This window comes from Papaver somniferum, chromosome 10 (genome assembly GCF_003573695.1).
Source record: "Papaver somniferum cultivar HN1 chromosome 10, ASM357369v1, whole genome shotgun sequence".
Lineage (NCBI taxonomy): Eukaryota > Viridiplantae > Streptophyta > Magnoliopsida > Ranunculales > Papaveraceae > Papaver > Papaver somniferum.
The window spans coordinates 80,002,822-80,020,744 of record NC_039367.1 but is presented as its reverse complement, the minus strand read 5'-3'; the positions used below and the strand labels follow the sequence as shown (position 1 = coordinate 80,020,744).

The 17,923-nt window shown below is 38.2% G+C and overlaps 2 protein-coding genes across 5 annotated transcripts; one reads left to right on the top strand and one right to left on the bottom strand.

Annotated features, from left to right (window-relative positions):
• Nucleotides 1–8,640: 8,640 nt before the first annotated feature.
• LOC113315250 (psbP domain-containing protein 7, chloroplastic-like) lies at nt 8,641–11,605 on the bottom strand. 3 transcript variants are annotated; one of them, XM_026563553.1, is made up of 4 exons: nt 11,231–11,604; nt 10,905–11,133; nt 10,498–10,824; nt 8,641–9,050 (listed from the first exon to the last, which is right to left on the bottom strand). In XM_026563553.1, the coding sequence occupies exons 1-3, from the start codon at nt 11,529–11,531 to the stop codon at nt 10,518–10,520; spliced, it is 837 nt and encodes a 278-aa protein (XP_026419338.1). In that variant the 5' UTR covers nt 11,532–11,604; the 3' UTR covers nt 8,641–9,050; nt 10,498–10,517. The 3 variants fall into 3 exon arrangements, with proteins under 3 accessions (XP_026419338.1, XP_026419339.1, XP_026419337.1); XM_026563554.1 differs by having other exon boundaries at nt 8,691–9,065; nt 11,231–11,605; XM_026563552.1 differs by lacking the exon at nt 8,641–9,050 and having other exon boundaries at nt 10,162–10,824.
• Nucleotides 11,606–11,752: 147 nt separating this feature from the next.
• On the top strand, nt 11,753–16,001 carry LOC113315101 (metal tolerance protein 2). Of its 2 annotated transcripts, none has more exons than XM_026563418.1 (12): nt 11,753–12,237; nt 12,756–12,825; nt 13,002–13,099; nt 13,267–13,415; nt 13,807–13,922; nt 14,217–14,313; nt 14,441–14,525; nt 14,680–14,742; nt 14,826–14,931; nt 15,039–15,172; nt 15,280–15,319; nt 15,473–16,001. In XM_026563418.1, exons 1-12 carry the CDS (start codon nt 11,836–11,838, stop codon nt 15,514–15,516), a joined length of 1,404 nt encoding a protein of 467 aa, XP_026419203.1. In that variant the 5' UTR covers nt 11,753–11,835; the 3' UTR covers nt 15,517–16,001. The 2 variants fall into 2 exon arrangements, with proteins under 2 accessions (XP_026419203.1, XP_026419202.1); XM_026563417.1 differs by having other exon boundaries at nt 15,280–15,371.
• The last annotated feature ends 1,922 nt before the right edge of the window (nt 16,002–17,923 follow it).

Below are 17,923 nucleotides of genomic sequence, written 5' to 3'. Positions count from 1 at the left end.
GAAGCGACCGTAGGATCTAAATGTGATCTAATCTGAAGGCTTAGAATTTAGGTGCTATGGTATGTGATAGGAGCTTCAGATTTTGATGCGCGATGAAGGAGCGACCATCGGATGATGAGATGGATCCAATCCGACGGCTGAAGATGGAGGCGATTTTGGTTACAGAAAATGGGTTTGGGTAAGGGTTTTGGGCCTTGGGTATGCCAAGCCCATATCTTCTTTAAGAACAATTCTTCCTTCTTGTGCCCATTTCTACCCTTTTGGTCTTGTGCACAACATTCTTCGCGGCTTCCTTGTGTAATTCCTCCCGGCTTTTCACTACTTTTCTGCTCTATTCCGCTCCGCAATTCATCCAGACTTTATTTATTACCTAAAAATGCGAAATTAAGTAAGAAAAAATATTTATTCTTGAAAACAATGAAAATACAGAATATGGGATAAAATGTAGAATTAATGCGCAAAAGATGAGTTAAATGCCAACAAAAAGGGATAAATATATACAATATTTGGCACTCATCAGCCATGCTAGCCGCACCATATACCAAACGGCATGTCAAGCCCTTGGCCCCACCATGCCAAGCCAACCGCACCCCACCATGATAAACGCACCATGCCAATGACATGCCAACCTAGACGCGCCACCATGCTGGTCGTCCCTATGCGGCTACTAAAACGAAGGCGTGCGACAATCAACGGTCGCCCTTCAATCCCAGGATCGAATCCTAGCCATCCAAGGTTACCAGAAACTGCACGGTAACCTTTGGCCCGAAACCCTAGTTTGGCCACGCCCAAACCACGCCAAGGCATGCCAACCTAGCCGCACCGCCATGCTGGCCGTCCCTATGCAGCTACTAAAACGAAGGTGTGCGACAATCAACGGTCGCCCTTCAATCACATGATCGAATCCTAGCCATCCAAGGTTACCAGACAACGCATGGTAACCTTTGGCCCGAAACCCTAGTTTGGCCACGCCCAAACCGCACCAAGGCATGCCATGCCAATGGCATGCCAACCTAGTCATGCCGCCATGCTGGCCGTCCCTATGCAACTAGTAAAACGAAGACGTGCGACAATCAACGGTCGCCCTTCAATCCCAGGATCGAATCCTATCCACCCAAGGTTACCAGACAACGCATAGTAACCTTTGGCCCGAAACCCTAGTTTGGCCACGCCCAAACCACGCCAAGGCATGCCTTGCCAATGGCATGCCAACCTAGCCGCGCCACCATGCTGGCCGTCCCTATGCAGCTACTAAAGTGAAGGTGTGCGACAATCAACGGTCGACCTTCAATCCCATGATATAATCCTAGCCATCCAAGGTTACCAGACAACACATGGTAACCTTTGGCCCGAAACCCTAGTTTGGCCACGCCCAAACCGCGCCAAGGCATTCCATGCAATTGGCATGCCAACCTAGTCGCGCCGCCATGCTGGCCTTCCCTATGCAGCTACTAAAACAAAGACGTGCGACAATCGACGGTCGCTCTTCAATCCCAGGATCGAATCCTATCCATCCAAGGTTACCAGAAAACGCATGGTAACCTTTGGCCTGAAACCCTAGTTTGGCACGCCTAAACCGTGCCAAGGCATGCCAACCTAGCCACGCCACCATGCTGGCCTTCCCTATGCGGCTACTGAAACGAAGGCGTGCGACAATCAACGGTCTCCCTTCAATCCTAGGATCGAATCCCAGCCATCCAAGGTTACTAGACAACGCATGGTAACCTTTGGACCGAAACCTAGTTTGGCCTCGCCCAAACCGCGCCAAGGAATGCCATGCCAATGGCATGCCAACCTAGCCGCGCCACCATGCTGGCCTTCCCTATGCAGCCACCAAAAACGAAAGCATGCGACGATCAACGATTACCTTTCTTCCTGAGATGCAAAATCTCGACCGTCGAAGGTCACCAAGCCAGCAAGTCTCCCAAGCTTGAATTTCCAGGCAACAACAATATGTTACATGTTTTCCACGAAAAACATTCGAGACAACACATATCACAAACTGGGGGATCCTCTTTGGGTATTGGTTTGGCGGTTTACAGCGTGCGGCGTACATTACGCCCGTCATAAGAAAGTGTCATAAGGATGAGGCGGTTAGTAAATACAGGGAGTAATGGTGAAACACTCCTTTTTATGGAAAATAAATTCCATGCGTTAAGGTTACCACCTCCTCCCATTTACTCATTCATTTGCCATTCCTTAATGAGACCAGAGTACGTTTCACTTCGACTTGTATAAATAGGTCTTACCTATTTCCACCGAACAACAAGTTCAGTCAGGATCATACAACACTCAGAAAAAATTTGCTAGCTTTCCATCTATTAGCTTCCCACTTTCTGATACAAGTCGTAGAAAACAACTACTCTTACAGAAATCAACTTTCTGGTCTCATCACTTTCCTTGCTTCCCTCCCCAAAACCAACCCATTCTCCTTCACTTTGTGACCGAAGCAAGTCTGGAATGACCATTTATTGGTTTAGGCCGGACTTGTACAAATTGATCTCTCGAATCTAAAGTACTCACGTGCAGTACATTGTTTAGGGTTTAAATTCGTTTCTCACCCACACACCCGAAATTACCGAAATCAGCAGAAACCATTTCACCCTCAAACACATACTGAAAAATTGAAAGCATTTAATTATGATTTTCATAATATATGTTTTAATTACCATCAATTAAAGCATATCCTCTGGAAAATATCTTTAGTTAATGTGCTAGACTAATAATAGAAGTTTTCTAAGAAAGTTTTTGGAAATATGGTTTGGTAATTAATTGGAAATAAGAAAGACGAAATTAGGTACTTTAATGTTAATATCTTGAGAATATTGTCGGTTTTGGAATTTCCTTGTTGTCCAAAAAACCTTGGTCTATAAATACTTGAGTTTTCCTTTCTTGCAAACTATCCTAAGAGCCAGGCAAACTTCATTCTTGTTGTTTCTGGCGGAGCCATCTATCAGAATAATAAAGTACCCTAATCAGGTAAAATATCTTACGACCGCTCGTTTAAAGACTTTTGTGGGATCAAGAAGCTCTACGAGTACCGTTGGTGGGAAACTATATAATTGAATTGTTATTTTAGTTTTCGATTATTGATTTGATTGACTAACGGTTGTTGAAACTTTGATTGCACCTAGTTTGTTTATTCTTGAGAACCTTCTCTTCTGATATAAGGCTCACTCAAACTAGATCAAAGTATCGACGTGATTTTTAAAACCATTTTCGGAACTAAAGACATCTTGTGATAATCAATTATTAACAGACTCCGTTCTGTGTATGATTGATCACAAGAGAATTCAAGTTATATTGTGCAGGTTATTATTGAAGACAAACGAAGATCTGAAGAAGATGAAGTTTTTCTTATTAGTTTTCATATCTTGTGAATTGTGTGCACAAACCTTGATCGGCTGGCATCCAATTAGATTTCGTGTTTATCTTTGATAGACTTAATTGTCTAGTTGCATGAGATCGCCCTCACCTTATAGTTTCTCTTTGAGATCTATATTGATTGATTGCAAATCTAGAATTTGGTTATTGCGGTAATCAAAGTTTCGATTGATATAACCAGACAAAGAAGTTTACTAGTTTAAACGGAAGAGCCTTTGTCAACAACTCATAATATCTTTATAACAAAGATTGATTAGAATGGTTACTAAACAGATTCTTCCTTTGCTGTTTGGAATATGATCCAAAGGACTTGCTATTCACGTGCGTGACTCTAGAAGTCGAAGGTGCAGGGATACTGAGGAAACTAAGTAGCTAGGGGTAGTCTACTTGGTCTCAACTATACGAAGTTGGTATTAGATTTTATATAACGACTTGATTCTGAGAGTATTCAAAACTGGACTAGTCCCTGGGTTTTTCTGCATTTGCGGTTTCCTCGTTAACAAAATTTTTCCGTGTCATTTACTTTATTTTCGCATTATAATTGTTATCATAATTAGTATATTACATACGTACGTTAATCCGAATTACTTGACATTGATCCTAATAGTCAATCGGTTATCACCGTAACTATTGTGAAGTAAATATCTTGTTGTCGTATTATTTCAACCTTGCCCATAAACAATCACACAAGGTATATGACTTAAGTTGTATTGTCTCGACTCTGTCCATATACGATCACTTAAGATACCAGACTTATAGGTTGATATTTAAAAGATTGTGGTGTATTTGGGTACCCTCGTCTTTTCACTTACCGAACATCTTTAGCATGTTTTCCAGGTTCCTAGCTCCTCTCGAATTAGCTCTAGCAAAAACAAGTAAATCATAAGCACAAAATAGAGACTTACAAATGGTGCAACTTTTGTTACCTTTATCCCATGTATCTCATTTTTAGACTCCGCATGAAACATCTTAGATAATACATCCATACAAATTATAAAGATCTAGGATGACAATGGGTGTCCCTTTCTAAGACCCGTTTTAGGATAATATGCCTAACCTGGTGCACCAAGTTTTAAAATATCAATAATAAATTGTCATTCAATTCTGTCAAATGTTTTTGACATGTCTAGTTTGATTGCCATTAGCCCTACTTAGTTCTATTATTTCTCATAGTATCTACCATTTCATGAGCTATCATAATGTTATTTGTAATCTGCCTAGAAGAAAGAAAATTTACTTGATAAGGACTAATGAATTTGTCCATGTATAGTTTTAAGCTTACTGGCTAAGAGTTATGATACAATCTTATAGCTCACATTACTTAAACTTATAGGCCTAAAATCAACTGTTATTTTCAGAGAACTATATTTAGGGATAAGAGACACAAAATTGTGATTCATCTGCTTAAGTAAGTACCCTGAGCTAAAAAAGCTTTTAACCATATCTACAGTGTCATCCCCAACAGTGTCCCGCATCTGTTGGTAAATACCAGGTGGGTACCCATCTGGGCGCACAAGTTCATGGATGTATTTTCCAGACTATACTCTTAATTTCCTCATCCATAGGTATAAGAATTAATTAAGAGCACATTATCCGAGTCAGAGATACATGGTTGAAGGACATCCAAGAAGTTAGAATCCCTTGAAGGTCTAGTAGTTCTACTTATCCTGCTAAAGTGGTCCCTAAGATCAGTAACAATTATACTCCAATATGTCAACCAAATATATATACCAATATTATTTTGCAAACAGTTAATTTGCGTTATTCTTTTCCTAAACTTAAACTTATCATGAAAGTACCCGGTTTTATCATCAAAGGTAAGGATGTTTTCTTTGGCCCTTTACATTTAATAATCTTGTTTAACATTATACCAATGCTTTAGAAACTCTTTTAATTTAGTAATATTATCAGCATCAATAGTACTATTCATATTTAGTTTGACATCATATTTTTGTTTTTGAATATCGTCGATATGACTCTGGAAATTAGCAAAACAGTTAAGGTTCCATTCTTTTGGAGTAAGTTTCTTATTTTTCAGAAAATTAGTATGCTTGAAAATATGGGACCCATTCACTCCGGCAACCCAATTTTGAGCTATAACATCTTTACACGAATTGTGCTTAACCAACATCTATTAAATATCTGCGGTTTCCTAGTAAGGTTGTCATCCCTGCAACTAACAAGCAATATAGGCACGTGATCACTACCAATACTAGTCAATTGGTACACTATGGCATTAAGAAAGAAATTCAACCAATCTACATTAGCCAGATCCCTATCTTGTCTTTCAAAGATGAGAAAATCCCTATTCATATGATTACTCAATAAAGGGGTTACCTATATAATTGAAATCAACAAGGTCAAGTTGATCTAACTGTTAGAGCACTACTCGGTCGAACTCGAAAGCGTAGCTATCTCAAGCTTGTTTGTCAAGTTTAGTTGATCAAAACTATATACTTGATTTCTAGTCTACTTATAGCTATGTCTCAGATTAGGATAGAATGTGTAGTTGAGCTTTAGACTTCATGGCGTTCACCAATTGAAGACGAAGATCTACTGAGGAGCTTGGAGGAACTTCATCAACAAAAGGTATGTGGAGACTAAAACTTATCTATCGCTCAGAAGTCTATTATATTCTATATTTTAATGAGACTAAGTCGTATAGCTATATGGACATTTTTATATTATACACATTTGATATTTTGAGCCAAGTTTAACTCACTTATCTATTTCTCGAAATATGTGTTGGAAACTTTTTGCTTTAGCTATGTTCATCATATTCTTGACCAGTTTAGTTGAAAACAATCTATTTGTTGGAAACGAAATATTAAGTCAAAAGATGATCATGTGAAAATTACCTTGAACATCTTATATGATTTGTGTGAGACAGTCATTTGATGTTAACCGGGGAAGTTTTGTATTGATCATTCTATCACTTGAAAAATTACTTGAACCTAATGGTTTGTGTGAGACAACCATTGTCGTCTTCTAAGGATGTTTCAATGATTGAAATGAGAGTTTAGAACGATTACCCATGTCTGGATACAACACGATATGCATACCTATCATGTGAACTGTATTGTGATGATTCAGGTCCTGAACTCTTGTTTGCTTACCTATTATGTGAACAAGTTTAGCTTAGTTGGGTCTGGAACGGTTGTTCGCGAACTGGGTTTGCGGACGGCTTGACTAGGCCAAGGTTCGGAGTTGTTGTTCATGTACCTAGTTTGGGAACACAATGGTAAAGTTCTAGAATCGGTTATGTATAATTCTCATACCCATAAACTAAAACATGTATGATCTAAGGAATGCAATCTTTGCAAACTGTGGCTTAATGTTCATCAATTGATTCTTGTATAAGTACTTTGTACGATTACGAATCAAACCGATTTAGATTCAATTTGTTCATGTATATTTCTATGAGATAGTGAAAAATTGAAGAACTCTATTTGAAACACAATTAGATTCATTTGGTTATCTTTCATGATTGATTGATCATCATATTTGGTCTAGAAGTGTTAGATGAATATGGGTAAGACAAAAGTGTTCATATAGCTAACTTCAGTTAACTGTTATTGAGCCTACTCAATATACACGTTTAGGTACGGTAACCCATATCTAAATGAAAGTACATTTCATTTATGTGTAACAAGCTAACACCATCTAAAGGTGGAGATTGATTGCTTTATTTTTAAGCAGACTTGGCTTGAATCTTAAATTCGGATTTCATCTAACGGTGAATATTGAATGCTTTGTTTCTAAGCTATCTTAGCTTTGATTGAAAGCAACCCTGATTTGAAAGACTATATAAGGGAGAACTCTAGCAACTGGAAAACTTAATCCCCACACTTCTGTGTGTTCCTAGTTGTATACTAGAGTCGATTCCCCTTTAACCTAGGTTTTTCCAAAAACCATTATAGGTTAACGACTTGAAGACTTCATTGGGATTCGTGAAGTCAGATCCAACTATTTTCTCTGTAGTTGTGTATTCTGATCTTACTTGTTCTATCATATTGAGTTTTATCTCCTTTAAGATTTACTCGAGATTTATCTTTGATAGGCAAGATATAAAAAGTAATCACAACAGTTCTTCGTCCCAGCTTCTTGTGATTCCGCAATAACTTTTCATGTTAATCAGTTGGGTAATTGTGAGGTGACTAATATTTCTAGGCTGCTCTTCGGGAGTATAAGACCGAATTATTAGTCGGTTCCTGTTCACCTTGATTTATCAAAAGATGGAACAAAAACCGAATAAAGAATAGACATACTTGAGGAAGTATAATCTCAGATTCCAAACACCCACGAAACCACACAGCAATTCCATTCATTCTTCACTAATTTCTCGTTCTCAAAACCAAATCCAGCCAAAACCCTTCTGTATCTTCTCGTTCTTCAACTCAACAACAAATATCTAACCCCATGACTCAAACAGACCCTAGCGTCAATCATTATCGATCTGAATCAGACCCATCAATCAAATCCAATAACCTGTTAATTCTTCTCAAACATCGAACCATCTTACTGCAATTTCATACTTGAGTTAAACCCTAGTTTCTCCATTATTCATCACCGATTCTTCCATTAGCAGCAAACAATCATCAATCACCCAACACAGAGCTTCAATTACTTCTTTAAACTCCCCTAATTCTTCAATCTTCAGATTCCCATCGAAACCCACTCAACCTCTTCTCGATCTCACCATTACAGCGCCTCCATTTTTCCATCTGACGTTGTCGATTTGTTCCACCCCAGTAGCAACAATGACAGCCTTTAGTCGAAATTGAGTAAAGATTAATGGAGATTTAGGGTGTGAAGTTGATGAAGATGAAACTGGATTTCGATTTTGACGAAGAAGAAAGGATTCGAGAGAGATTTCTGCTGCTGTTCGAATCCTGTTTGGTAGAAAGAATAGATTAGGGATAGGTAGAAGAGAAGAAGAAAAAGGGAGGAAAAATAATTTTTTTGGAGGTGTCGGGATTCGACCCCAGGACCTCTAATTTTATTCTGTGTTTTTGTTTTTTTTTCATTTTACAAAAATGTCCTCAACACTGTAATTATTTACGTCTGTTTAAAGAAGAAAAAAAATCAAGGAGGGACAATGAGGTCTTTTCATCGTTGAACCAAATCCAATCTTTTTTGTGAAATTGGAAAAAAAAAAATTATGTCCCATATTGACTCAAAGTCACCAAATATAGAGTCCTCCCTCGCTTCGCTAGGTCGGTCTAATTAGGTAAGCTGCCGGGAGGCAGTGGATTTTTTTTTTTTTGATAATCAAACCACAAGTATTTCATTCCATAAAAGAAACGTTTACATGATGGTTTTCAAGAAAGATAAGTACATCAAAAACAATGAAACAATTACAAGTAAGATGCAACACGTAAATAAATTGTGAAGAGAAAGAGCGATCTACAACAACGACAACACCCAATTCTTGTACATAAAAACTGGAGAAGGAATGGTATTCGAAATTATAATTCAACCATTTTGATTTGTTTTCTTCTTTGAAAAGAGGTGCTCCTATGAGAGAGGAGTAATTTGCCCAAAAAAATCTTCATGTGTAACGAATAACCCGGAAAATCTAGATTTACCTTTTTTGATGAACACTTGATCTTGGCATTGTTAAATCGCCGATGTACTTGTATCTCGATAACGAATCACGGACAAATCTAAGGAAAGAAACACTATGAAAGTGTAAATAGAATCGCCTTAATAGCGAAAAAATAAAATTGCCCTAATAGCGAAGAGAAAATCGCTCTAATGGCGAAGAAAATAATTATAATCGACTTCTAATCACGATTAACTACAAAAGCAAGAAATCTAAAGGACCGGATCTGAATAAAGAAAGAAAAAGATGAAAAGGTTTTTTTTTCTAAGGCTCTGAGAGGAAGGAGAGAGATAAGAAGAAGCTGATGAATTAAGCCGGGAGGTAGGGTATTGAATTACTGTTTCAATGCCAGTATTAATTCTCACCTAATGCAGGCACAACTTACAAAATCCGAGAAGAACCATTCAACCAGTCAAATAAACATGCCAAATTAACACTATTTAAAGCGTGTGCACAAAGATGGATTTAATCAAAAGTCAAAGGTGGAATTCGACTAATTCACTAGTTTTGTTAAACACATTACTACTTCATGTCCATCTCCATCTCCATCTCCAGCAGATACAGATATAACTTTTGAATGGCTAGTGAAAAATCTTAGATTTTCAATTTTGGGGAACAAGTTTTCTAATGATTCAACCTAATACAGATGTCAATGATCAGAAGATTTTCTGGTACTATCATATCAAGATATTCTCTTAGCCACAAAGAAGAAAGAAACTCGTTTCTAACTTGCATCCCGTGAAACAAAAAGTTAAAATGTGCGGAAGTTTCAATCTTATTTTCAAAATGTGCATGAAAAATATGAAATGAACAATTTTTTGCCCCGCTTCAAGTGGTTGTCAAGTTCTCTGAATTTATCTGTGTTTCCCCTGGCTTTCCCTGCAGTGTTTGCTTGGCGCTTAGGGTTTTGCTAGAATTTCCATCTATGTTGCACGGACACTCCAAGAAAGATGTCGTAACCGTGTCGGACGCGCGAACAGATACGACACTTCCCGACACTCGATGGACACGCCACATCACGTGTCGCGTAAAATTTGATATTGGACACTTTGCGGACACCAATTGGACACTTCCGGACACGTCATAAATGATTTATTTTGGTTTGGAAAATCAAAATAAACTAAATGTGACGCTAATTTATTCTTGTGTCAGTCATATCCAAGCATTAATCATGAAAAACTTTACCATTTTTACATTATTATTAAAATTATATAATTAGTAATCAAATATTTTAAAAATAAGAGTAATTATTTTGTTGTGTAGATTGTAGTAATATTTGATTTTAATGATGTGAGTAATATACATAACGTGTCCCCATAACCCGTTTTTTTTAGATTTGACGTGTCCCCGTAACTGTGTCCCGTGTCCGTGTCCATGCAACATGGATTTTCATAGTTTCCTTGGTGTTGTTATTTGTTTCCACAATGGATGCAACTTCGTTGATATTACCTACATGTAAATACGACGGAATGGCACCATTAACAACGTACACAACACCAAAATTTCACCTGTAAACAAATGCTCATGTTTAAGTTGTGACATGAAAAGAGTCGGCCACTGTATTGAATTGTTGTTTCACTTTGGACCAAATTGACTCTGGCGCTTGCGCATTCAACGTGAACAACCTTCCGTTTTCTGCACAACAAACGGCGATGTTGTGACGGCGAAAGGAAGAGCTCTCAACTTGGAATTCCAACTTATAGTAATTCAGTTGCTTCGTTGAATCTTGTCTTACAGTTGATTCTATTAACGTTGCTTTAACACCACTTCTTGCTCCTGTAATTGTTTTTACCACCGTTTCTCCTATTTCTTTTGGACCTCCAAATGCTTCAATTCTATCCAGAACAAATCAACAACTCAGAAATTTCACAATTTCTGAAGTTTCTTCAAAAGGTACAAAAATGTTCATACTTACGAAAAATCAAGAGGAACGGCAGAAACAATAACACTAACGTTAAGTTCACCATTGGACCCTGGGGGACCAAATGCAACCTTCGGTTCATTAGATGAACTTCCACGACGACGATTGGTTGAGTTCTTATCGTTCAATGGAGGGAGGTCGAGGGATCTCTCCAACTCAGCCTTCCCTACAGCTCGGCGCAGGAGTGTTTGATCTCCAACCCATCTCGCCGGATAAATGAATTCTGTTTTTGTACAAATTAAAGTGTCGGAAAGTTTAGCACTTTATGCAAAATAAAATATCTTATTCATGTGAAGTAACAATGATATGAGGTCACTTACCGAAACCTTCATTAGGCTCAAGACATCTACTGTATCCTTCAATCGGATAAAGAACATCTAATTTCAAATCTCTTCCTGTTTGTGGTGACAATCCAAGAAGAAAGCTTGTTACTCCACCAAGGACTACTGCAGAAGCTGTCCCAATTCCAACAAAAAACCGTCTCTGAAATATGAATTCTTCAGCCTGGGATCTTCCTGTTGACCGTGGCACTAGCAACCTATATTTTCCAGGCAATTGAGTTATACATACTGGCCGCAATCTGAGAGTGTTTCCGGCATAGAGCCAATTCTGTAAAGCCATAGTATCATCAAACACATAAATGTCTGTGCGCTTCAGACTATTGTGGCTACCTTATCCAATTTTTGTTGGCTCTCATTTCACTGCGTCAGATTCAGAAATAGACAGTTCGAAGAAAATGAGGAGAGTCCCAATAGTACATTTCCATTTCCGCAAACAGTGCCACGTGTCAGTGAAATAGAAGAAATAAGGGAATTACATTTCCCTCCTCTAATATTATTCTCCCGCTACTTCCCTGCTTGTTAGATCCCCCTCTCTTCCTCTGCCTGTTTCTCTGTCTCTACCCAGGAATTTCAATTCCTCCGAAATGGGCTTCTTCAAATTCGCAAAAAATCTTAATATTGTGTACAGAAATTACATTTCAAGGTCATCATTATCTTATTATTCATCCATAAATTCCCATAATTATAGGTCTGGTTATATAAAATTCCCAATTAACAATCCCCTTTTACAACAACGGCCACAATCAACTTCTGATAGGAACCCTAATTTTAATAAGATTAGTAGAAGATGGCATATGGGTCATCATCATCAACATGGGGGTAGTGGTGGTGGTGGTGATGATAAGAATTCAAGTAAAGAAGGTGAAAAAGTTTTTAAATTAGGTTTAGCTGCTGATATTTCACTTGCTACTGGGAAAGCACTTACTGGTTATTTGTCTGGTAGTACTGCTATCATTGCCGATGCTGCTCATTCTATCTCTGATGTTGTAAGTACAATTGCTGATAATTTGTGATGAATTTTGTGTAATGGGATGGTGAAATCTGTTTGTTTAGGGTCTATCATAATTTGTACCATGACAGTATCCTATGTGTTCAGTATTTTGTCCCTTTGTTTGCTAGAGCTTTGTCCAAATGTGGTGTATGATCATCGAAGAACACGGTTGCTTGTCACTTGATATATATACACCTCTTCATACCTATCATTAGACCATAGAGTAAATATTTAGGGGTTTGGTTTTTAAGATAAGAATTGATACATACTTCGGTTGTACATCTCTAAGTCTCTGTAAATACAAATTTGCATCTCTGTACCACTGGAAATGTTACTGGTGCCGGGATTGCAGCATTGCTGAGAATATATATTCTGCCCAATTTGCATTTTTGATATCCTCATTTGCCAGTGCTGGTGCAAATGTGAAAGGAATATTGAATTAACACAGTTGTTCGCCGCTCGATATTTTTCACTCACTCACGCACTCACTTTATTTATTTACTTATTTGGCAGGTTCTTAGTAGCATAGCTTTGGTGTCATATCGACTTGGAAAGGCTCCTAAAGACAAAGAACATCCATATGGTTACTCTTGATCTGTACTTACAGCTTGTTACTACTATTGCACTGTTATTATTCTCGTGAAAGTTAGAAGTAGCACTGTGAGTTCGGTTTTGAAATGAAGAATTTTACCTGCTTATTCATGTTTCTTGGTCATTAACTTCTGTCTTTGTCTCTGGTCGTCTTGAATTAATGACCAGGTCATGGGAAGTTTGAGACTCTAGGAGCTCTTGGAATTTCTTGTATGCTTTTTGCAACTGCTGGTGGTATTGCATGGCATGCTTTGGATTTATTATTGGTAAAAACCTAATAACGTACTTGTATTAGTGTTTTGTGTAGTAATTTCTCGTCTACTAAGCTCTTGGATATTACCACGAGATGATGGCTATTTTTTCTAACCTATTGGATTACTTCGGAATTCAGATTGCTTCCTCTCTGTGTTTAAGTTATTTTAATGTTTTGTAGGGAATTCTGGCATCAAATGCAGAAATAGTCGACCATTCGTTGGGACATGAGCATAGCCATGGTCATGGCGGGCATCACCAAGGAATTGACATGGAGCATCCTATCCTGGCTTTGAATATGACTATTGTATCCATTGCGGTTAAAGAAGGGTAGGTGCCTATTCTTAGTTATTGTTTAGGCTCACGTTTTACAAACAGCACTATATTCTTGGTTATTATATTTCTTTGAGTTTTGTGATTCATGTAGTGCTAGGCTAAAGCTTGAATTTATACAATTTCATGAATTTCCCTCACCAGGTGGTGAATTTGATTTGTTTATAAGCCAATAAAGTGAAGTTCAGGATATATATTACCTGCAGATTTAGTTGCCAAATACCTTCATCCTTTTTCATCTTTTTGAAATTGAGCTTACACTTTCTATTATTGTCCCCTGAACTGGTTATGATGTCAATCCCTTGTTTTTGTCAAATATGGATAATTCAATGATTTGTTTTACTGATTTTGCCGCCCATAAACCACTTATTCCTGTTACCTGAGCTAGGCTTTTCTGGATTACGAAGCGAGCTGGGGAGAAGGAAGGGAGTGGACTTATGAAGGCAAATGCATGGCATCATCGTGCAGACGCAATTTCATCAGTTGTTGCTTTGATTGGGGTTGGTAGGAATCTCCCTTCTCGCCTCTTACCTGGAACTTCTATTTCCGTGGTTTATTTCATGATACCAATTTGTAATTGCTGTTTTAAAATCTAAAATATACTAATCTTGATTGTTGCCTGAAGGAACATTGATCATTAAACTCGAATTCCCTTTTTTTTTCGTTGGCAAAAACACTAGTTAACTAATTTTAATTTGACGAGTGTTAAGAGAATTGCTTTAGAATCATTTATGTCGGTAGATGGTAGGCAAATTACGGCTTGTCTATTCTGAATGCTGAATTATTGCTCAACGACAGGGGGTTCTATTCTTGGAATGAAGTTTCTAGATCCCCTTGCTGGGCTTCTTGTCTCAGGCATGATCCTAAAAGCTGGGGCCGAGTCTGGCTACCACAGGTATGATATTTTTACTTGGTAACATGTGCTGATGTATTGGTCAGCTTACAATGGAATATGTACTAGTGTTGGACAGCTTTTTTGTGTCTTTACTTTGTCTTGACATGTTACACGATTTGACTTGCAGTGTCATGGAATTAGTTGATGCCGGGGTCCCTTTGTCTGATTTAGAGCCTATCAAACAAACAATACTCCAAGTTGAAGGTGTCATGGTAGGTATTACGCTATTACTTTTGCTTAGTTTGTAATATGTTGCTTGAAACTTTAAATACCACCTGTCAGTTTCTTCCTTTTGCCAACTAGTTACAATTCATGCCTATGTATTTAGTTTACATTTAGCGGTTATATAACGGAAGGTATATGCAGGGATGCCACCGTTTGAGGGGAAGAAAGGCTGGCTCGTCTATGTATCTTGATGTACACATTGAGGTATTCCCTCTGATGTGTTTTCTTTTACATAGTTGATGGCAGTGCATAGTCTACATTTTCATCAACTGTCATGTCCTGGACAGGTAGATCCTTTTTCAAGTGTTAGTGTTGCTCATGACATTGGTGAGAGTGTTCGTCACCAAATTCAACAGGCCCATTCCGAAGTAGCTGAAGTATTCATTCACATAGGTATGTATGGTTTTATCAAATACTTCAACCTTTGGATAATCTAATTTCTTGGCCTGAATAGTGTCATTTTAATGCAACTCAGTCCTCACATTCCTCTGTCTTTGTAGATCCTTCTTTTTCACAATTTTCTGACAAACGAGCAAATCCCAAGGAAATGAAGTGCCAAAGTGTGAATGTTTCTGCAGAGCAAAAAGATATTGAAGCTCTTGTTTTCAATATTTTCTCGTCAAAATATTTGGAGGTATTGCTTTTCTTGTTCAAGATCGTTTTAGAGTGTCTACTAGATCAGGCAACATCTCTCTATCTCCCTCCTATCTAACTCGTGTAAGTTGATGTACTGGATTTCAGAAAATGGCAGTTGAGCATATTACATATCATTTACTGCAAGGCAAACTACTGCTCCAAATCATGGTTTCCACACCCTCCGATATATTAATCCAGTAATATAAACCTTCAGTCAGAAACCCAACCTAATATCCTCCATATTTAATGTCCAAACACCTGACTAAATCTTATAAATTTTATTGTTTTCACATTTTAGAGATGCTAAGGAGGTGGCAAAGGAAGCTGAAATGGAGATCGTGAAGGCAGTGTCTAGTGTAAGCAGAGTGAGCATTCAGTTGAGGCTTGGAAAGCCAATCCCACAATTTCATCGCCAATTGCAAGAAGGTCAAGAAGGTAGTACAAAACTACCAAACTTGACAGACATTGAAGACGAATAAAACCACTTTTTGCCACTCCAGGATCCATGGTTATCCAGACTAGTTTTTTGAAATCTAATATATGTATAGGAAATTTGTGGTCGAAGAGAAACGTGTCATAGTCCTATTTCCTTGAACCCTTATTCCTTGGTTGTATTCTTGATTAGGCAGCCCTTATCAGTTGTATGGGTGTATGGAGTAAACTGTGTGATTGGGTGTATTTAAGGTGTCGGGTAATTGGGTAGTTATTAGCATCTCGGTTAATGACGCTTGTCCATTTCCTATCCACCAGAATCAGGATCTTCTCTATTTATTGTGTAATAACCTGATAATGGTGTTCTTAAGAAATGAAATTAGCCTTTATTAGTCTGAGTAGCATTTTATCTGTGTTAAATCCGATTCTTCTCTTGTTCATAAATCCAAATCTGTACTAGTATAGTACATTTGGTATTCAGAGCCATCCCAATTTTTTTTTCCAATGGGAATCTCAGATCCAAAAACTGTGAAGGAAGTTTTTGAGCTGCTTCAACGAGATCGGCAATCCATTGATGAGCGATTTGTTTCCTTGGAAGAACAGTTTAAAACCACCTTGGAGCAATCTCGACAGTTTCATACTGAAACTTCTGCAGACATCAAGGCTTTATCAACTCGTATTGAGAAGTTATTCAGATCTACTTCTCCACCGAAGAAATCTTCTATTCATGACTCTGGTGGCTCTTCTGGCAACCATCATCAAGAAGGTAACCCAATTTTTGGTTCCTTTCACCAAAATTCCCCTCCTCCACACTTCAATCGAATCCCTAAACTTGATTTCCCACGTTTCAACGGTGATAACCCTCGTGGTTGGATCCAAAAGTGCGACAGATACTTCCTACTCAACAATATTGAAGAACACAGGAAGGTTGACATTGCAGCCATCTACTTAGAAGGTAAGGCTGATAAATGGTTTTTGAATTTTCAAGTTGGCAAGCATCGTATTACGTGGTATGAATTAGCTCGAGGTATTTGTTCTTGTTTTGAAAATCCTGTGGAGGAAAATTTTGTTGGTGCTTTTAATAAGTTAGTTCAAATCAATTCGGTTGAGGAATACTTTGATCAATTTGAAGCTCTCAAAGCTTTAATGTTGGCTAATAACCCTTCACTTGATGAACGATATTTTATTATGAGTTTCATTAGCGGCCTTAAGGAGGAAATTCGAAATTCAGTCACATTTTTACCCTGCATCTCTAGCTCAAGCTTTCAGTCTTGCTAGAATGGAGGAACAAAAGTTTCTACCCTCTCAATCTAGAGTCCTTAAACCAACTTATTCTTCCTTCTCAACCTCTAGATCCTTTTCTAACACCAGTTTTCCTCCTAAACCAATTACAACATCTTCTAGGTATACAAAATCTTCAACCACCTCCCCAAAGTCCTTTTCACCCACACCAACAAAATCAACTTCTACCTCACCTATCATTAGGCACCTTACTCAAGAGAAAATGCGCCTTCGACGTGATAAGGGTCTTTGCTACAACTGTGATGAGGTATATTCTATGGGTCATGTGTGCAAAGGGCGCAAATAACTTTTTATGGTTCAAGTAGAGACTCACTCTACCTCAGATGCTGACACAGAGGAAGATGTTTTTGAGGAGGCTATTGAATCTCCAACTGAGCCAGAAATCGAGGTCTCTTTAAATGCCCTTACAGGGTCTCTCACTGGTGATACTATAAGGGTGCCTGGTTTTTTTAACAACCACCATATATCTGTACTTATTGATACTGCATTAGCTCAGACACTTGCCTGCCATATTGAGCCTACTGCTCAACTGTTAGTTACTGTTGCAAATGGTGAAAAGACAGTTAGCTCTGGCATTTGCTTTAATCTCTCTTGGACAATGCAAGGTCATCAGTTTACTGAAGATTTTTGCTTACTTCCACTCGGGGGCTGTGATATGGTATTAGGAGCTGATTGGCTGCGGAAACTTGGTGATGTAGTTTTCAACCTCTCTACATTAACTGTTGCTTTCTCTTATAAGGGTCACAACATCCTTTTGAAAGGTACACCTCCCTCCACTTCCTTATTCCAAATGAGTAGTGCAGTTGTTAGCAAGTTTTTATCCAATACCATTCATGGCCTTATAGGCCATATTTTCTCAGTCAACACCACTGCAACACCACCACCTATACCCCCACCTATTTCACCACTTCTTGAGGAGTTCAAAGACATTTTTGCTGAACCAACTCAACTCCCTCCTCATAGATCATTGGACCATACCATTCCACTAAAGCCTAATGCCCAACCTCCAAATCAA

Bases quoted from the DNA above. Each gene is read 5' to 3' on its own strand.
- LOC113315250 (XM_026563554.1), bottom strand. From the start codon at position 11,531: ATGGCTTTACAGAATTGGCTCTATGCCGGAAACACTCTCAGATTGCGG. The intron at 11,134-11,230 runs GTAAGTGACCTC...GTACAAAAACAG, and splicing joins TGAGCCTAATGAAGGTTTCG to AATTCATTTATCCGGCGAGA. The intron at 10,825-10,904 runs GTAAGTATGAAC...TGTTCTGGATAG, and splicing joins GCCGTTCCTCTTGATTTTTC to AATTGAAGCATTTGGAGGTC.
- LOC113315101 (XM_026563417.1), top strand. From the start codon at position 11,836: ATGGGCTTCTTCAAATTCGCAAAAAATCTTAATATTGTGTACAGAAAT. The intron at 13,923-14,216 runs GTAGGAATCTCC...GCTCAACGACAG, and splicing joins TGTTGCTTTGATTGGGGTTG to GGGGTTCTATTCTTGGAATG. The intron at 15,173-15,279 runs GTATTGCTTTTC...ACTGGATTTCAG, and splicing joins TCTCGTCAAAATATTTGGAG to AAAATGGCAGTTGAGCATAT.